The sequence below is a fragment of the Carcharodon carcharias genome, chromosome 19, assembly GCF_017639515.1.
Source record: "Carcharodon carcharias isolate sCarCar2 chromosome 19, sCarCar2.pri, whole genome shotgun sequence".
Classification (NCBI taxonomy): Eukaryota; Metazoa; Chordata; class Chondrichthyes; order Lamniformes; family Lamnidae; genus Carcharodon; species Carcharodon carcharias.
The window spans coordinates 4,575,319-4,595,485 of NC_054485.1; the positions used below are offsets into that span (position 1 = coordinate 4,575,319).

Genomic DNA, 20,167 nt, shown 5'->3' on the forward strand with positions numbered 1-20,167 from the left:
AGCTTTGTTAAGTGACTGAGAACATTTTTTATTTTATATAGTCAGCTTTTATTCATTCATGGGATGTGGGTGTCGCTGGCTGAGCCAGCATTTATTGCCCATCTCTAGTTGCCCTTGAGAAGGTGGTGGTGAGCTGCCTTCTTGAACCGCTGCAGTCCATGTGGTGTAGGTACACCCACAGTGCTGTTGGGGAGGGAGTTCCAGGATTTAGACCCAGCGACAATGAAAGAACGGCTGATATATTTCCAAGTCAGGATGGTGTGTGAGTGCTTGAAGTGTTGTCAGCTCAGATTCACCAATACAGTACAACATAGATTTTCAAATGGAGGGCCATTGACCCCAAAGAAAAGGAATCCCAGGGGGTAAATTAGGCCATCAAATGCCTGAAATTTGCTGCATTTGTTAACTTATTGAAGTATTATGTTTTTGCTAAATATTAATAAAACGTACTTCCTGCAATAATAGGGAAGTTGTCATTTGGAAGCTGGGAGAGGAGATCATGTATTTATTAGAGGAGCATATATTTATCATTAAGCTCGGTTAGTAACAAATTATAAAAGATTTCTGAGTGGTCAATATTTAACCAAACTGGCTAACCAACTCTTCCAGATCAGACGGAGTAGATAGGAAATTCCCCATATTTCGCCAAAAACACCTATAGTTAGCCCAGTATTGGCAGAGCTGAGGGTGTGCCGGTGGATGCCTTCACAGTGAAATTCACAGTCCGTAAGGAATATTCAGCTTAATATTTGCCCAACATCAAGGGGTGAAAAATGTGCCCCTTTCATTGTAGTTCACTAGTTCCTACTAACTTAATAATTCTTTACATATGCACACAGTTTTAAAATCCAATTCTTTCATTGTTCCTACGATTTGTAAATGACTTGTATTATGTAAAATCAATTGTATTTTTAACTAACTTTGTGCCTACATTAATGGTCCATGGCTATTTAAAGCTTTAGATTTTTAGAGGGTTAAATTTCAGAGCTTCCTTTAAATTAAGCCCAATAGGAAACGGTACCAAGAATTAAATCCATCCCTCATTCAAGTGAGCTTTGTATATCATCGATAATCCATGAGCAAAGGGGAATAGCAAAAGGAAACAAAGAATTGCATTTAAATAGTACCTTTCATGACCTCAGAATGTCCCAAAGTGCTTTGCAGCCAATGGAATACTTTTGAAGTGTACTCATGGTTCTATGTAGGAATTGTGACAGCCAATCTGTGCACAGCAAGCTCCCAGAAACAGTGCTATGATAATGACCAGATCAGCTACTTTTGTAACGTTTTATGAGAAACTTGTAGGGCTATGAACAAAAAGTAGGGATGTGGGACCAAGCACAACTGCTGTTTCAAAGAGCAAGCATGGCATTACAGGCTGAATGGCCTCCTTCTCTGTTGTAACTTTCTACTATGATTCTATAATTGAGGGATAGAATTTGGCCAGGACACTGGGGATAACTGTCCTGCACAGGATACTGGCAAGACCTAGAGTGCTGAGCTAGACACAAGAGCTAGTCTGCTACTGTTTATTGGACTCTGACTTGTCCTCATGGGTGGGTTTGGCTGGTTCAGGGTTGTTATGACTAACAGAGTCACCCCTAATCCACAGAAACATATATCGCGACAGCAGCTGAGGAGATGTCCCCAGCCCAGCCTTGCAGTTCAGTGAGGTTGTGGTGAGAAACAACAGTGAGTGTCTAATGGAAATAAAATGAACGGTGAACTTAATTCCGCCCTATTAAAAGCTTACCTCTTGTTCCTTTCGCCACGTTTTCCCTGACTCTTTACTCGCTTTAAAGCTGTTACATCTCCATCTTTTTCCAGTTCTGACGAAATGTCATTGACCTGAAACGTTGGACAGAATTTAATGCCTCCCCCTGGGTGAATTTGGAGGCGGGTGGGCATTTAATGAGGCAGGAGGGTGGCAGGATCCTTTCTGCCTCCACCCTGATTACGTTTGTGTCAGGAAGGCCTTCCCACCATGCCGCCAATTGAGGCCCTTAAATGGGCAATTAATGCTCACTGGGTATTAACCCAACATGGTTGGAGGCCTTGTCACTCGAGCAGCATGACAAGCAAAACCTTTCAGGGTTGCTGGTGGGCATCCGGAGGGGGGTGCGGTGAGGTGAGGCAAGGGGAACCCTCATTAAGAGGCACTCAGTGTTTGATCAAGGGACCCAGATGGGCCGCTGAGAGTCACCCCCTTCCTTGCTGCGGACCACCCTCCCCGGTGACCCTCCCCACCCTGCGACCCCCATTCCACCATCACTGAACTCTGACCTGGGATCCAGTGATGACACTGGGCCTCAAGTGGGTGTAGTTCCAGCAGCAGCAACTGCCTCTTGGGTGGTGCTGCCTTTCAATAGAGCTGCTAGTCTCCGATTGACAGGCAGCTCTTGGCAAGTGGGACTGACATCCTCGGGTCCCTGATCCCAGGAAAGGTCCACCACTGTGCAGTTAAGTGCCTGAGTGCCACTTAATTCAGCGGGCCTTCCCCAAAGGAGGCAACCAGGGTGTTGGAGGGTAAGTGATAGGGGCCAGGCGAGACCCCATTGCCTGGATTAAATCCAGCCTGTTAATTCCGTTTCCCTCTCTGCACAGATGTTATCAGGCCTGTTAAGTATTTCCAGCATTTTCGACAGCGATTTAAGATTTCCAGCTTCCACAGTACTTCGCTTTTACATCAGGTTAATGTTTCAAACTCATATCCTATTTTTTGGTCATTACAAGAGATATGTTTTTGACAAGAGCTGAAACTTATTTTCAGTAGTTAAGTTAAAAGAGTGCTTAAAAACCAGCTGTCTGGGAAATGTGCAGTGTTGGTTTGATGAGGTCTGCGAATAAGAGTCAACAATGAATTGAGTTAATTAATTCAACCATGTTCTATGGCAGCCTTAGCAACCCAGGAGTACAGAGAAGAAAATTGGACAGTTTTCTTAGACTTACAGAATCAAAGAATGGTTATAGCACTGTAGGAGGCTTTTTGGCCTGCCATATGTGTGCTAGCTCTCTGTAAGGACATCCCTGCCTGTAGAGTAAAGCGTTAACATTTGCAGCATACATGATGCTGATGAAATAATGATGTCAGATCACATGACTGAGAAGGAAGAGAGACCCGGAAGGAGGAGAAGCTCCAACCTCATGTAGAGGTCCAAATGTGTAAATACTTGCTGGAAATAAAGGGTAATAGTTTGCAAAACTACAGACTCGAGCAGCATACTTTGGGACCATTGGTTGCTATTGTTTCAATAGTTTGCCCTTTGGAAAGCGTCCGCTCCAGAAATTTTCCAGAGTTTTCCACTCTAGAAGGCATGGAAGGAGTGATATGCCATATGGATGGCATACTTATACATGGCTCCACCAGAGAAGAACATGATCGCAGAGTCAGAGCAGTCCTGAGTCTTACAGGATGCAGGCCTAACATTGAATGAAAAATGTGAGTTCGCCAAACGTATGATCAAGTTTCTAGGTCACATGGTACAAGCCACTGGAATCGCAGCTCATCCACAAAAAATGAAGGTAATCAGAGAATTTCCACAACCCAGGATCATAACTGAGCTTCAGAGATTCCTTGGGATGGTCAACCAAGTAGGCAAGCTCCTACCAAATTTAGCAGAGGTCAATGAGCCTTTGAGACAGCTGTTGAGACAGGGGCAACAGGGTGGAATGTGGACTAGCAAATTGCTTTTGAAGGGATTAAACAAAATCGTGGCACATTACGACCTAGAATTACCGACCAAAGTAGCAGCAGATGCATCCTCTACAGGTCCGGGAACAATTTTATTTCAAGTGCACAGACAAGGCAAGCATAAACGGGTCGACTGTAACTCTAAGGTCGCTAACAGAAACAGAACAATGATAGGAAAATAGGCATTGGCAGCAACATGGGCGTGTGAAACATTTCCAGACTACGTTATGGAATGGCACTTCAAAATCAAAACAGACAATAAACCCTAAGTCATCCTTCAGAGCATGAAAGAAATTGCAAAGATGCCACCCAGAATTCAACAACTCAGGCTAAGATTAATGAGATATGACTCCATCACAGAGTATGTACAAGGGAAGTATCAAAGAACCGCAGACACATTGTTCCCGGAACCAAACAAGAGGATTTACACTTCATCAAGGATGTTGAAGCATATGCATCCTTAATCACTCAACGTTTACCAGCTACTGCACAAAAGTTGTAGGAAATAAACCAAACCCAGCAATGAGATGAAGAATGTCTCAAAATTAGAGAATATTGTCTGGAAGGATGGCCAGACCATATCTCCACTAATCCAATACCACGGCAGTACTTTGAACAGTGTAAGCACCTCACAGTCATTGACGACTTACTGGTCTTCAACAAGAGAATAGTCATAGAGAGAGCACTTCAGCTTGATATTCTTCAAAGACTTCAGCAAGTTCATTTAGGAATAGCAAAATGTCGTGTAAAAGCACAGCAATCAGTCTGTTGGCCAGTTGTCACTCACTCTGTAGGTGAAATGATTTCTGACTGTCTTACTTGTGCCGTAAAGAGTAGGAACAAAAACTCAAACCCAATATCACCATGAGCGACCACAAGAGGGTAAAACAACATGAGGAAGAACAGAGAAGCAACCAGGCTTGGAACTTTCAATCACAGGCATAGAGCCTGAGTTACCAGTGCTGAAGCCCAGGGAGAGAGCGTGGGTCCGAGACCAACAGAGGGAAGTCACAGTCATTGAAAGAACTCCACAAGCGCGATTCTACAGGATTGAGACAGACCAGGGTATCGTAAGGAGAAACCGCAGAACCTTAATATCTTTGGAGAGAAAGCCAATAGAAACTTGGGCTTATTACTCAGATCCTGATGAAGAGGAAGAAAGACTTACTATAAGCTTTACAGCCACCCAGGAGAATACTCACACTGACGGAAGGGAGAATACGGAATATACTCAACCTCAAAAGGAGATCAGAACGAGATCAGGGAGATTGGTCAAGGCACCTCAGATACTAACCCTGTGAATTCTGAGACTTTGTGGGGAGATGCAAATGGATGTGAACATGATTGGGATAAAGATTTGGGGAGATGTAGAGAAAAGTGTTAACATTAGAAGCCTACATGGTGTAATAATGATGTCAGATCACATGACTGAGAAGTAAGAGAGATCTGGAAGGAGGAGAAGCTCCAACCTCATGTAGAGGTCCAAATGTGTAAATGTTTGCTGTAAATAAAGAGTAATGGTTTTGAGAAACTACAGACTTGAGCAGCATACTTTGGGAGACAGTGACCCTAACCACACAACAAAATACTGCCATTTCCCCATAGTCCTGCAATTGTTTTTTCTTCAGATAATTTTCCAATTCCTTTTTGAAAGCCTCGACTGAAACTGCCCCCACCACAAATCTCGGGCAGTGCATTCCAGATCCTAACCACTCTCCATGTAAGAATGTTTTTCCTCATGTTACATCCGGTTCTTTTGCCAATTACCTTATGTCTTCTGCTTCTCGACCCTTTCATCAATGGGAACAGTTTCTTCCTATCTGCTCTGTCCAGACCCCTCACTGTAGTCAACCACTACTGGAATGTATACGTGTCTAGACATTGGGTCAGGACGGGATTTGGCACTTACTTTACAGGCTCAAAAACTGAAAGCAATCCCTTGCAGTGTGTACAATAGCAAGAGCCAATGTCTTCTGGAAAGGATGGAAGAAAATGTCAAATAAATATTTTTAAAATTGCAGCTGAATCTGACAATCCGAAGTTTAAAGAAAATTCAATTTTGATGTAACTTTTAACCCAAACGATTACACCAGTTACCTACTTAAATCCTAAATATTCCACAGGTCCATGCTGGAAATAATGTTAAACCATTCAAGCAATTTTATTTTGGTGTTTTTAAATGGGACAATTTATTTCTTAATATTAAAGCAAGATACTGTGGATGCTGGAAATCTGAAATAAAAACAGGAAATGCTGGAAAAGCCCTACAGGTCTGGCAGCTTCTGTGGAGAGAGAGACAGTGTTAATGTTTCTGGATGACTCTTCCTCAGAATGAATTTATTTTCTTTATTTGACCTATTTGTACTGACGTAAATCTGTAGAGGTCTAAACATCAGTAAATCATGTGATTTGCCTGTCACTTTTCACAAGTGTGAATCACTTTTTCGAAGTGGGAGATGAAAGAATTTAAATTCAAAGAGGTGGCATAGTCCAAAACCAAACGTTCTGCAGCACTGAGTCATGGCACAAGGATAATCCGAGCTCTGCAATTGATGTATAGCAGCAAGAATGTAAATACTTTCTAAAAATCAAAGTTCATTTACTGCAATGTAGAGAACAATGATGCAAAATGACAGAATGCTGGAGAAACAGCAGCGTGTCTTAAAATGTACTTAACCTGTATTTTACAGTTAAATCAAATCAAGGAGCAAAATCTACAACCTTGATTCAGAAATCCAGTACATTCTGTTTTAGGCTGAAATGTTCTCCGTGAGTTTATTTTTTCATTCCTTCTGAGAGGTTTTTCAAAAGATTGATCAATTGACTGCTTGTGGTTTAAAATTTAATCAGTGGATGTTCTGAGTCTTCAGTGTAATAATTGTTTTAAACTGAAACCTTAGCTTAAATGTTGATAATGAATGATTTATTTTCAGAATGAATTTGAATTTGAATCTTTCAAAGTTTGGGTGAATATGACACGGATTTTTACTCAACTCTTTGCACCATTTACATCAATGATGGAAGGGACTGAAGGTTTTCTTCATAGGAAAATAGTGAAGATGTCAGTGGCAGCACAATTATTAGATTATTGCATTATAAAATGTAGCAGTGAAATAAAATAAGATATCACATGCACTGCAACCCTATTAATGATAACGAGACCCTTGGGTTAACCTACTGGTTAAAGTGTGTTGCTGTTCTGTGGATGTCTTCCTTATTTTCTTTCCTCGCCAGTTTTCTCCCAACCTGTCCTGGGGAATGGTTCCATAGGGATCAGGTTCCTCACCCAACGAGCCATTCTTAAATTCTTCATTTGTGAATCTCGGTGACAAATGTCAACAGACTTTTTGAAAGTGGAGGTCATCTTAAAGCAGCAATGCTGTTGTCACCCAAGAGCCACCATTTGTGGTTGAATTTTTTTTTTGCCTGTTTGAAGGCAGTGCCCCTTTCACCATGTGGCTCAGATTAATTAACTCTCCACAGACTGGGTATCGAACCAGGAACTTCTGGGGTCTTGTATCACACATCTAAAGTGGAACATAATCTGGAGAGTGGGCAAGGGCTGTCCACAATTCCCCCTGCCCCAGGCTTAATCAGGGCAGAGACAGGAAGGTGGTGAAGTCCCCAGCTGGCACCCTCCCACCTGATTAAATGCCCCAGTCTCCAAACACGTCTCTGGGAAGGGCATTAAATTCACTGGAGGAATAGCACTAATCCAATGAGGGAGCACATTATGCTTTTTTTAATGGCTGTTTGCACCATTTAGAAAATTAATAATATTCTGAGATTAGTGAGCTCTGGCCAGAGTATTTCATACACAGTCTAGAATTATTGCAGGTTTCTCTGGGTTTTGGGTTCTAAGTAAGAGTGGACTCTTCAGCACTGTAGTTCGAATTATATTGAATAGTTTACCATCAATTGCAATGTTGACATGAATCTGAATAACTGTTCCCAGCTGTGCTGTTCAGTTTATTTTAATACTTAGTAAGTTAATTTAAAGCTGAAATTTTATTTTACCTGGTGTAAAAATTAAACCAGAGTGATTCTCCCGACCCTCCCTCGGTGTTAATCAGGCAGTGAATTCTTGCTGGTCATGTTTTAAGCATTGCTTCCATTGAGGCTGAAGCTGAGAAACGCCTGGGTCAGAAAGAGGCAGTTTACAGTCACTCGATCTTTGCCGGGGAAAGGGCAGCGTCAAAATACTTCCGTCATTAATTAAACAAGAACGCAAACCATTTCCATTTTGTGGCTGCACTGATGGCTTTGCTGCACTGGCACTAGACCACCTCGCAAATCCTTCTGCAGCTTACAGCATTGAATGATGTCTGAAAGTGTTGACCTCATTTATTTTTCTTTCCTGGCTATTATGGAAAATGCCGTTAACATATAACTGATCAGATTGCTGAGTTTTTCCAGATTGCTGCCACAGTTCCTCATGCATTATCTCCTTGTGGTGCAATCTCTATACAGGCAAAATGGAACTTCAACATTTCTGTTTCCTCTTATCCCTTTATCTTTGTTCTTTGGGTACAAGTCAGTACAGGTGAACCACATTATCATACATTACTGTGCAGTAGGATGAACAGGGGCAGAGGGAGAATGCTATCTAAGCTCTATACAAGTTTACAAAACTTTAAAGGTGGAATAGTAGAATCTTACAGCATAATGTAGGCCATTCAACCAATCACCCATCAAGCCAACTATCATATTTTTCTTCACATGCATTACCCAGCCTAATCTCACACTTCAGTTTGCTCCCTTATTCTTAAGCACTCTTTTCAAGTAATTATCCAGTTCATTTTGAAAGTTGTACAGACTCTGCTCCAGCAATGGTTTGTGGCAGAGAGTTCCGCATTCTAACCCTCCTCTGTACAAGGTATTTTTTTCTAACTTCCCCTTTAGCTCTGCATTGAGCGATCTTAAAGGGTTTTCTTCCTCGTTACTGTCTCACCAACCAACCGAAACAACTTGTCACTACCTGAGCGTAATTGGGAAGACATTGATCAGGTCACTTCTCAATTTTCTTAACTCCAGTAGAGTACAGCCCTAATATCTCATGTCCCTTGATAATTATACAATCTCTTATTCCGGAGGATCTGCTCATTAAGTAAGCTGCACCATGTCCATTGTTTTTATATCCTCTTTTAATGGGGTCCCAAGATTATGCATAATACTCTCACTGCCATCCAAGGTTTTGAAGAGGTTTGACAATACTTCTTTCATGGCTCTAGATACAAAAGCAAATATTTAAAAAAAAAGAAAGACCTGCGTTTATTAAGTGCTTTTTATGACCTCAGTCCACACTAAAACGCTTGACTGAAATATTTTTAAAGTGTAGTCATTGTTGTAATGTAGGAATAGCAGCAGCTAACTTGTGCACAGCAAGCTCCCATAAATAGCAATGTGATAATGACCAAAAAAATCTGGTGTTATTTGATTGTTGATTGGTCAGGACACTGAAGGGAATTCCCCTTGACGTCTTTGAAATGATGTCCACCTGACTCAGGGCCTTGGTTTAATGTCTCATCCACGTGAGAGCATTGCGGGTAGTGGAGCACTTCCTCAGTACTACACTGAGAGCATCAATCTTGATTTCATGCTTAAGTCTCTGGAGTAGAACTTGAACCCATTCTAAGAGTTAAGACTGCTACCAACTGAGCCACAGCTCATCATTTTTATTATTTACTCTTCATCCAGCGATTGATTTGGATCCCCAGCTCTCATATATATTGTGAACCCTCCCCTACAAACCCTTCCTTACATATCCCCCCCCCCCACCTTACCCCCGGACCCCCAGCTTACCACTCAACAATTCACTCTTGATCTGTCTGACTGGTATAAATGGGTCTCTTGTTAACTTGGGGGTGGGGGGGCGGGAGTCTGTATCGGTGGGAGTTTTAAGAGAATAAAGAAGCTCACGTAAGGAGGCTGATGTGGCATCGTTTACTTTGCTGTGCTGAAAATACACTTCCTTTGCTCATAAAGAAATGACCCAGAATGCCCTATGCTTCCTGTAAATGAGAAGAATGCAAGGTGACTGCAAATCTTGAATTATTGGAATAAAATCCCAAGACAAAGTAATGACTTTGCATTTTTATTTTCAAATCTTGGATGCACGGTATTATGATCCCTTCAGAATATTTCTGGCACAGTCTACTGCACTGAAAGATATTTGCAACTGATTCATTTCTCGTTCTGTATTGGTTTTCTCAATGAATGTGTCATAAAATCTTAGTGCTCTGTCCCTCAGCCACACACATTGTCACTTTGATATGCTTTTTAGTTAAGGCATTAACTTCTGCTTAATTAAATTAAAATAGTTCACTGACTTTGGGAAAAACTCTTTTATGTTCCTTAGATGCAAGTTGCAAATTGTTGTCCATGGTAGATTCCTATAATGTACTCATTTGTAGCAATTTTTATTTAACAATTGCCAAAATGTGAAATAAATATATCAGAAAGAAAGAAAATGCTGAAAACATTATCCTCAAAATTACAGTGTGCAAATATTAGCATTGGAAACACTCTCTTTGTCCTTTGCAATGTAATCAGCAACTGTTAAAAGAAAGCAAATCAAAAACAAAAATACCTGGTAAAACTCAGCAGGTCTGGCAGCATCTGTGGAGAGGGACACAGTTAACGTTTCAAGTCCAAATGACTCTTCATCGGAACTAAGTAAAAATAGAAGAGAGTTGAAATATAAGTTGGTTTAAGGGAGGGTGGGACAAGTAGAGCTGGATAGGGGGCCAGTGATAGGTGGAGATAAACAAAATATGCCACAGACAAAAGGACAAAGAGGTGTTGAAGGTGGTGATATTATCTAAAGAATGTGCTAATTAAGGGTAGAAAGCAGGACAAGCAAGGTACAGATAGCCCTAGTGGGGGTGGGGTGAAGGAATTGAGGTAGAAATAAAACAATGGATGGAAATATATTTTAAAATAATAGAAATAGGTGGGAAAAGAAAAATATATATAAATTATTGGAAAAAAGGGGGATCGGAAAGGGGGTGGGGATAGAGGAGAGAGTTCATGATCTGAAATTGTTGAACTTAATATTCAGTCCGGAAGGTTGTAAAGTGCCTAGTTGGAAGATGAGGTGCTGTTCCTCCAGTTTGCGTTGAGCTTCATGGAACAATGCAGCAGGCCAAGGACAGACAAGTGGGCATGAGAGCAGGGTGGAGTGTTGAAATGGCAAGTGACAGGGAGGTCTGGGTAATGCTTGTGGACAGACCAAAGATGTTCTGCAAAGTGGTCACCCAGTCTGCATTTGGTCTCTCCAATGTAGAGGAAACCGCATTGGGAGCAACAAATGCAGTAGACTAAGTTGAGGGAAGTGCAAGTGAAATGCTACTTCACTTGAAAGGAGTGTTTGGGCCCTTGGACGGTGAGGAGAGGGAAAGTGGTGCAACACTTCCCAGCATCCGCAGTTTTTTGCTTTTACCTTAGTGTTAAAAGAAAGCAGTTGGCCAAGGGTTTTCAATACATCGCAGCTTGTGTATGTCGAAGATCACACAGAATAATGCTAGGGCCATTATGATTTGAATTTTGAACTGATTGATTTGGAATCTGTAGTTGAAAGCAGATGACAAGATCAATTGTATCAGTTTTTCTGCTCCCTGTCTCCTTGAGTGTTACTGTTTCGAGGAAAATGGAGTTGGTAACCTTACCCCTCCCTCTCTCTTCAACCTTCTCCAGTACCACAGTCCTGCGAGATACTTGCACTTCTCCAATACTGGCCTCTTGAACATCCCCAATTTTAATTACTCTGCCGTTGGCTGCTTTGCCTTCAGCTGCCTGGGCCCTAACTTCTGACATACCCTCTCTAAACCTCACTGCCTCTCCACCTCTCTTTTCTCCTTTAAGACACTCCTCAAAATCTACCTCATTAGTCCAAGCTTTTGGTCATCTGCCCTAATATTTTTTTGTGACTCGCTGTCAAATTTTGTTTGGTAATGAAACTGTGAAAAACATTGGGATGTTCTATCATGTTAAAGGCAAATAGGGAAATGCAAGTCATTGTTGTTAAACTCACTGATGTACTCACTGCGATTACGATAGCCTACCATAGGCAGGAGTGTATGTCTGAAACAAGTTGTTTCTTTTAGAGGCAACTAGGATCCTAATTTATGATTTTAAGGAGTACATAGGTGGAAAGCAGAACGTGCAGACTCACTCATTTGTACAGACGGTTCAATCAGGAAACTAGAGTAATTTTTTTTGAATGGTGAACGTATGTGAAGCTATAAGGAGCAGCTTCACAAAAAACCCCTGTGGGCTGATGTTGGCCTCGTCTCTGAGGACCCACATTTGGCCTCTACCAGTGTTCCAGCCAACAGGCGTTCCTGGGGTGAAGTGAGCAGTGTTGGGACTCCACTGCACCACCCACAGCTCACCTGCTGAATTTGAGGCCCTGACCTGCAAAGCACCAGGGGGCCTCCTTACAATGGAATGACAGCCAGATATTCAGCGACCCAAAAGTCCAATTCAGTCCCTTTGTATCAGTTACACTTCCAAGCCAGAGCAGGTAAATAAACTGATTTGAAATGTCAAATTCTGAAATGAAATATTAATGGCCTTTCTCCTTGCTTACAGATTTCCAGATAATGGGCTGTGTGCATTGCAAAGAAAAGGCATCGACGAAATCCCAAGCTGAAGATGGGGATGGATTCTTTAACCAAAACACGAACCCACGCTATGGACCGGACCCCACCAATCAGCCTCAGCCTGCAGTCTTCACAAGGATCCCTGACTTCAACAGCTTCCATGACACTGCCAACACGGCACTGACACCTTTTGGTGGCTCTGTTGGCTACCCAACTGGGTCACTTCCAACCAGAAGTGGAGGGGTGCCAGGTTAGATGCCCTGCTCACAAATTTAATTCCATGTAAAAATGTTGCGACCCGACTGGTATACCTTTTACTAGTGAAAGGCATTCTCAACAATAATTGTGCAACAGGTATAAATAGCTTAGCAGTTATAATATCAGTGATAAAGGGATATTGGAAAACTGTTGGAGAGAGAATATTCTTGGGTGGTGTAATAATTGTCCTTGTTCTGTTTGCTAAGGGCTTTAGAAGCCACAATCTCCTGTCATTGCAGTAAAGGATGTTGTTGATTCTGAGTCTTTTGGGTGGAAGTAAACACAAAATGAACAGAAGATAGCCTAACTATTAAACCACCTTTATTTATGGGCATTAATAACTTTTTTCTGATAATTGTACCTCGCTTCCAATTTCCCTCTCAGTCATTTCAGTTTCAATCCTAATGATCTAATGATTGTTTTCTCCTTTAGCTGATTCCAACTGAAGTAAGACGGTGAATCAAAAACTATTTTTGATCTGCAGCCTCCAGAGAGTCTATCTGTAAAAGAGTTCAGCCCAGATATTCTTGCTGAACTTGCCTGCCTGTCCTTATCTTCCTCTCTTCCCAAATATTAGGAGAAAATCTCTACGCCAATACTGACATTACTAGGGTACAAACCCATTGACCTGACAGCTTGCTGCTCCATTTAGGGGGTGGAGGGGGGATGACACAGGTCAGTTTGGCCAAAGATGTGAAGGCCTCGGTTCTGCTGTGTTAATGCTTTCTCACAGGCATGGCCCGTGGTCAAATAGCAATTGATCTCTGAGATAAAAGCAAAAAACTGCGGATGCTGGAAATCCAAAACAAAAACAGAATTACCTGGAAAAACTCAGCAGGTCTGGCAGCATCGGCGGAGAAGAAAAGAGTTGACGTTTCGAGTCCTCATGACCCTTCCACAGAACTGAGTGAATATTAGGAGAGGGGTGAAATATAAGCTGGTTTAAGGTAGTGGGGTGGGGGAGAGAAGTGGGGGGGGTGGGGGGAGAGAAGTGGGGTGTGGGGGGTGGTTGTAGGGACAAGCAAGGCAGTGATAGGAGCAGATAATCAAAAGATGTCACAGACAAAGGAACAAAGAGGTGTTGAAGGTGGTGATATTATCTAAACAAATGTGCTAATTATTATTATTGTGATAATATCACCAACTTCAACGCCTCTGTGTTCCTTTGTTCTTTTGTCTGTGACATCTTTTGATTATCTGCTCCTATCACTGCTTGCTTGTCCCTACAACCACACCACCCCCCTCCACTTCTCTCCCCCCACCCAACCGCAGCGCCCCCCCCCCCCACCACCTTAAACCAGCTTATATTTCACCCTTATCCTTGGATTCACCCAGTTCTGTTGAAGGGTCATGAGGACTCGAAACGTCAACTCTTTTCTTCTCCACCGATGCTGCCAGACCTGCTGAGTTTTTCCAGGTATTTCTGTTTTTGTAATTGATCTCTGACTTCAATTGGCATTTTAATACTCATTTTCAGTTCTGCTTACAGCTATTGTGTGGCAAGTATACCTACTTCATGTAGGCATCATTTACCAGACCAGGTGTAACTGGATTCCATCAGACAAACCCACAGAAATGAGGTGGAGATGGAGCGAGTGGGGTTGGGTGGAAAGTTCACCTGGACGACCTCTGTCAGACATTCCCACCTGGAATGGGACAGACACACGGTAGAAATGCTGCTCTGATTTCCTGCACTCTGATTCCCACTCCCCATCTACGTCCCTCTGTCCTTGCAAACTACCGACTCCATCTGCAGCCTCCCTTTTTCCTTCACCTTCTTGAATGTGTTGTATCCCTCTGCAGATCTCTCAAAAATTATATCCCCTGTGACTGTGACCATCCCTCTGCATCGTTCTCGACCTCTCTGCACTTATTACACAGTTGATGATGCCAAACATTTCCAACTCCATTCCTCCATTTACCTACTAGTGTTTTCACTTAGACTCTTTCATTCTTGCTCATCCAATCATAACCAGAGCATCTTCAACAATGGTACCTCACCCTGAGCCTAGAATTGATCTTTAATTAGTTCCCTCCCCTTCCTCATCTACATGCTTACTCTTAATGACATCAATTATAAATATTCAGTCAGCTTCTGCATATATAAGAAGGCATGCGGGATACTTGCCTTTATTAGCTGAGGTATATAATATAAGAGCAGGGAGGTTATGTTGGAGCTGTATAAAACGCTAGTTAGGCAACAACTGGAGTACTGTGTGCAGTTCTGGTTGCCACACCATAGGAAGGATGTGATTGCACTGGAAAGGAGATTCACCAGGATGTGGCCTGGGCTGGAACATTTCAGCTATGAAGAGAGACTAGAGAGGCTGGGGTTGTTTTCCTTAGAGCAGAGAAGGCTGAGGGGGGACCTGATAGAGGTATACAAGGTTATGAGGGGCATAGATAGGGTAGATAGGAAGGAACTTTTCCCCTTAGTGGAGGTGTCAATAACCAGGGGGCATAGATTTAAGGTAAGGGGCAGGAGGTTTAGGGGGGATTTGAGGGAAAACCTTTTCACCCAGAGGGTGGTTGGAATCTGGAACACGCTGCCTGAGGGGGTGGTAGAGGCAGGAACCCTCACGACATTTAAGAAGTACTTAGATGAACACTGGAAATGCCAAAGCATACAGGGCTACAGGCCAAGTGTTGGAAAATGGGATTAGAATAGATAGGTGCTTGACGGCCGGCACAGACACAATGGGCTGAAGGGCCTGTTTCTGTGCTGTATAACTCTGTGACTCTATGATATGTGAACATCACCTTGCTCCACCTCATCATCATCTATGTCCGCTTACTCTGTGTTGTCTGTCTTCTTGTCCGACATCCTAGGTTTGGATGAGCTGAAACTTCTCCCGCCTAAACTTTTGGAATACCAGCGAGATTACCTTTGGCCCCAAAACAAACTCCAATCCCTTTCCGCTGATTCTAGACATTTCCTTTGGTTGAACCAGGGTGAATCAGCTTTCTCTTCAGCTCCAAGCTAACCTGCTGACCCCATGCATCCAGCTGTGGCTCAGTGGGTAACACTTTCAACTCTGAGTCAGGAGATTGTGGGTTCAAGTCTCACTCCAGAAGTTTGAGCACAGAGATCTCAGCCAACCCTCTGGTGTAAGGCTGAGTGCTGTGCTGTCCTTCAGATACAATATTAAACTGAGGCCCTGTCCGGCCTCTCAGGTGGATATTACAGATCTCATGCCACTATCTTGAAAAAGAGCAGGCGAATTATCCCCAGTGTCCTGGCTTTTTTTTTTCATTTGTTCATGGGATGAATACATTGCTGGCTAGGCCCAGCGTTTATTGCCCATCCCTAATTGCCCTTGTTCAGAGGGCATTTAAGAGTCAACCCTCATTATTTTGGGTCTGGAGTCACATGTAGGCCAGACCAGGTAAAGAAGGCAGATTTCCTTCCCTAAAGGGCATAAGTGAACCAGATGGGTTTTTATAACAGTTGGCAATGGTTTCATGGTCATCATCAGATATTCAATTCCAAATTTTCATTGAATTCAAATTTCATCATCTGCTGTGGTGGGATTCAAACCCAGGGTCCACAGAGCATTACCCTGGGTCTCTGGAATACTATTCCAATGACAATATCACTATGCCACCACCTCCCCGATATTCATCCATCAATCCACAGACATATTATCTGGTCATAATCACTTTTTTTTGTGGGAGCTTGCTGTGTACAAATTCACTGTTGTGTTTCTTGCATTACAACAGTGACATTTCAAATGTGCTTTGTGAGCTGTGAAGTGTTTTGGGATGTCCTGAGATCATGAAAGGTGCTATATAAATGCAAATTCTACTTTCTTTGTATCTCCTCCATCACACGTAATTATTTACTGCCACGCTATAACATGTGCTGAGGTATAGGCAGAGACAGACCACTTGCTGCTGAACCCTCATCCATGCCTTTGTTTCCTGTAGGCTTGACTATTCCAGTACTTCTCTGACTGCTGCGCTGTCTGTAGACTGCGGATGGTATAAAACCACTAGCTTGCAGATGACACAAAGATTGGCTGAGTAGTGGATAGTGTCGAGAATAGCCATAATCTCCAAAACGATATAGATGGGTTGGTAGAGTGGGTGGTAAAGTGGCAGAAGGATTTTAACATAGAGAAATGTGAGGTCATACATTTAGGGAGGTCAAACAGTTACAGGGATTACAAAATAAATGGGAATATAATAAGAGGGGTAGATGAAGTGAGAGATCTTGGTGTACAAGTACACAGGTCCCTGAAGGCAGCAGTTCAAGTAGACAAGGTTGTAAAGAAGGCATATGGAATGCTCTCCTTCATTGGCAGAGGTATAGAATATAAAAATAAGGATATAATGTTGGAATTGTATAAAACACTGGTGAGGCCACAACTGGAGTATTGTGTGCAGTTCTGGTCACCACATTACAGGAAGGACGTAGTAGCTCTGGAGAGAGAGTAGTGCAGAGGAGGTTTACAAGAATGTTGCCAGGGTTAGAAAAGTGTAGCTACGAGGAGAGACTGGACAGGTTGGGGTTATTTTCCTTAGAACAAAGGAGGCTGAGAGGTGACTTGATTGAGGTGCACAAAATTATGAGGGGAATAGATAGAGTGGACAGGATAAAATTGTTCCCCTTGATGGAGAATTCTAGAACCAGGGGACATAAATTCAAGATAAGTGGCAGAAGGTATAGGAGGGACATGAGGAAGAACTTTTTTATACAGAGCGTAGTGGGTGTCTGGAATTTGCTGCCCAAGTTGGTGGTAGAAGCAGAAACTCTAAACTCTTTTAAAAAGTGCTTGGATCTGCACCTGAAGTGCTGTAAGCTGCAGGGCTATGGGCCGGATGCAGGAAGGTGGGATTAGAAAGAGCACTGGGATGTCCTCAGGCTGGCATGGACAAGATGGGCCGAATGGCCTCCTCCTGTGCTGTAACTTTTCTATAGTTCTATGGAGCTACAAATTTGATAGCCAAAGCCTCATATTTGAAATTCCCTTTCTTGTGTTTACATCACTTCACGGCCTCACCCTCCCTCCCTTTAGAACCCGCCCCAAATCCTTCCTCTCAAAGTTTCGATTCCCCTGTCTCTTCAACAATTCACGCCAGTGTTAACAGTCATACCATTCTGCACCTCAACTCGCATTCCCGATTCCCCTCACTCAGCCCCTCCATGCTCCTTTGAGATGCTCCTTAAAACTCACTTCTTTGGCCAAGTTTTTGGCTCCCATCTCCTGAAATGACTCTTGACTCAGTCTTCAGTCTATTGATTACAGCCCTGTAAAATACCTAAACCCACAGCCCCCCCTGAAATAGCCTAGCATCCAGTCAGTTGTCAAGGAGGCAACTCGGTTAGGGATGGGGCAATAAATGCTGGCTTTACCATTGACACTCATTTCCCATGAATGAATAAATAAAAATCCGAGCTTCCTTCATCCGGGTGCTGATCCATTTTAGTGGGTTAGTTGCTCTGTCCTCACCTGAACTGCTGTTTGCATTAGTGCTGAACCTTTTTATTTGAAGCTTCAACAGTGGAAGATTTTACATGTTCTGTTAAAAGCGTGCGCTTTGTCTGGATCGAAGAATATAATAAGGTGGCCCATTCCAGACAACAGCTATTGACATTGGACCCCAGTGGTGAAGAATTGTACTGATTGGAACTGGCCTGGGCTCCTGTATAGTGGCTTCCCTCTGTTTCTAAATATTTATATATTTTTTTTATTTCAGGGTAATATTTCCTCTACATACAGGCCTTGCATGTGCCACCAGTGACCCAGAGAAAGGCTAGCCTTCAGCTAAGCCTACCTCAGTGCTACACCTCAACTGGCATCCGGGCTACTGAAAGCTGCTAATTCTCCTTGTCACCCCTTTCCCAAATAATCTTCCGCCAGTTTTTTGTTATCGGAATTAACTGCAATGCCTGTTTGCAGGATCATTGGGCAACATGGCAACGACAATGGGGATTGATATTTAAACTGTTTATTTTAAATGCTCTCCATTATCTATATGCGTGAGTCAATGAGCTATGGGACTAGATGAGAATATGTACAAATACATTCATTTATCATCATACTGCTTGGAGTAATTATTGGAGTTCTGGAGGCCTTTTCTACTTAAAATATGTGGATTAACCATTATTTCAATGTATTTTAATCTTTGGAATATTTATTTTGCTACAGACTCAGTATATGGACCATGTCACATCAGTAAACTGCAGGGTTTGAAAATTTGTGCATCACTGTTTAGTCATATTAAACTTATATAAGCAGCTGAATCAACAGAAATTTAGCATCTCGTAGCAGCGCTTACTAAACAAAATGTGTCAGGAAAACATAGAAAAGAATCCAATTCTCATCACGGCCCCAAACAAACTGTTTCCACTTTTTAAAGATTTCAGATATTAGTTTTCGATCCACTTCTTTAGCCAAAGATCAGCTTACAAATGTTTAGAGACCTCTGGTTGAACAAAGGAAATCCATTGCTGTGCTTTTTGGGTGAGGAGCTTTTTATAAACTCATTTCCCTTTCATAGAAAAATCTTACACAGAGGATGCAGCTTGTGCCCACGAACCTATCCCAGTGTCTTTACAGTGCAGAATGAGGGCATTCGGCCCATCAAGTCCGCACTGGCAACTTCCTATTTCATGCTTTTGTGTCAACTTTTCCCAATCAATTTTGCTCTGTTGATTGTTCTGTCTGTAGTCAAATGACCTGGCCACTAATGTGGGGAACGCTACTGAAGTGTGTCACCCCCAACCTCTTTCTACCTTGTAAAGAAAATCACCGATTGTAGGAGATAGGCCTGCAATTGTTGAAAGCAGCAGTGACTTTAGCACTTAGAAATGACAGCCACCACCAGCCTTCCAACCACTTTCCCTCTTGGTGATGACAAAAAATTCCCCTCAACTTCCCAACCAACCTCGATTTTACTAAAAAAAAAAATAAAAATAGGATATCTCGGAAAGGGATTAATCATCCATTGGAGTAGAGTGGCGTGGCCTCACTCCCAGGGATACAGTGCCAACAACAGCCCAGATCTTCCAGCCTCCTGTTGGTCATACCCCAGTGGTACCCTGGAAGATGCGCCAGGTCCCCTCAGAAGTCCCAACACAAGGCCTCCATGGGAATTGCCCCAGGAAGTTTCAAATTCCAATGGATAATTCCTTTTTGCTAGGGCCCTCTGAAAAAGTCTCCTACTCTGAGTTAGAGTCATAGGCTTTAGAGGGTTACGACTTACTTACCTGGATAGTTACCCAGGAAATGTTAGACAAAACTAAACTAACTCCTGAAAAGTAAACAACTGACACACCCTCCGACTCCATCGCCCATCGACACTCTGAGACCACTGACCCACTCACTTCCGACTGACCTGACCTGATCCAACGTCACCACCCTCCCCACCCTCCCCACCCAACAGTGATTGTCACTCCCTAGAAGATTCAACCCAATGAAAAGAGTCTAAGTTCTTGGTGGATAATTACCCTGATGACTATACAGATCAGTACATGACAGACATTGTCCCCCACAAGCCTCATATAACTGTATTGCTGGGAGGATGAGATTCATCTGTGATACCTCTGACTACGTCAATCCTTTCATCTCTCATGTCTTACCTCCTATTCTGGCCTGATGCTGTAACTCAA

General features: G+C 42.6%; 1 protein-coding gene across 6 annotated transcripts in view; it reads left to right on the forward strand.

Moving 5' to 3' along the window:
- LOC121291387 (tyrosine-protein kinase Fyn-like) overlaps positions 1-20,167 on the forward strand; it is a 313,003-nt gene that overhangs the window by 224,415 nt on the left and 68,421 nt on the right. For all 6 annotated transcript variants that reach the window (XM_041212480.1, XM_041212482.1, XM_041212481.1 and 3 more), the window contains one exon: positions 12,284-12,544. In XM_041212480.1, the coding sequence (XP_041068414.1) occupies positions 12,295-12,544 (250 nt within the window). In that variant the 5' untranslated portion in view covers positions 12,284-12,294. The remainder of the gene's footprint in view (positions 1-12,283; positions 12,545-20,167) is intronic.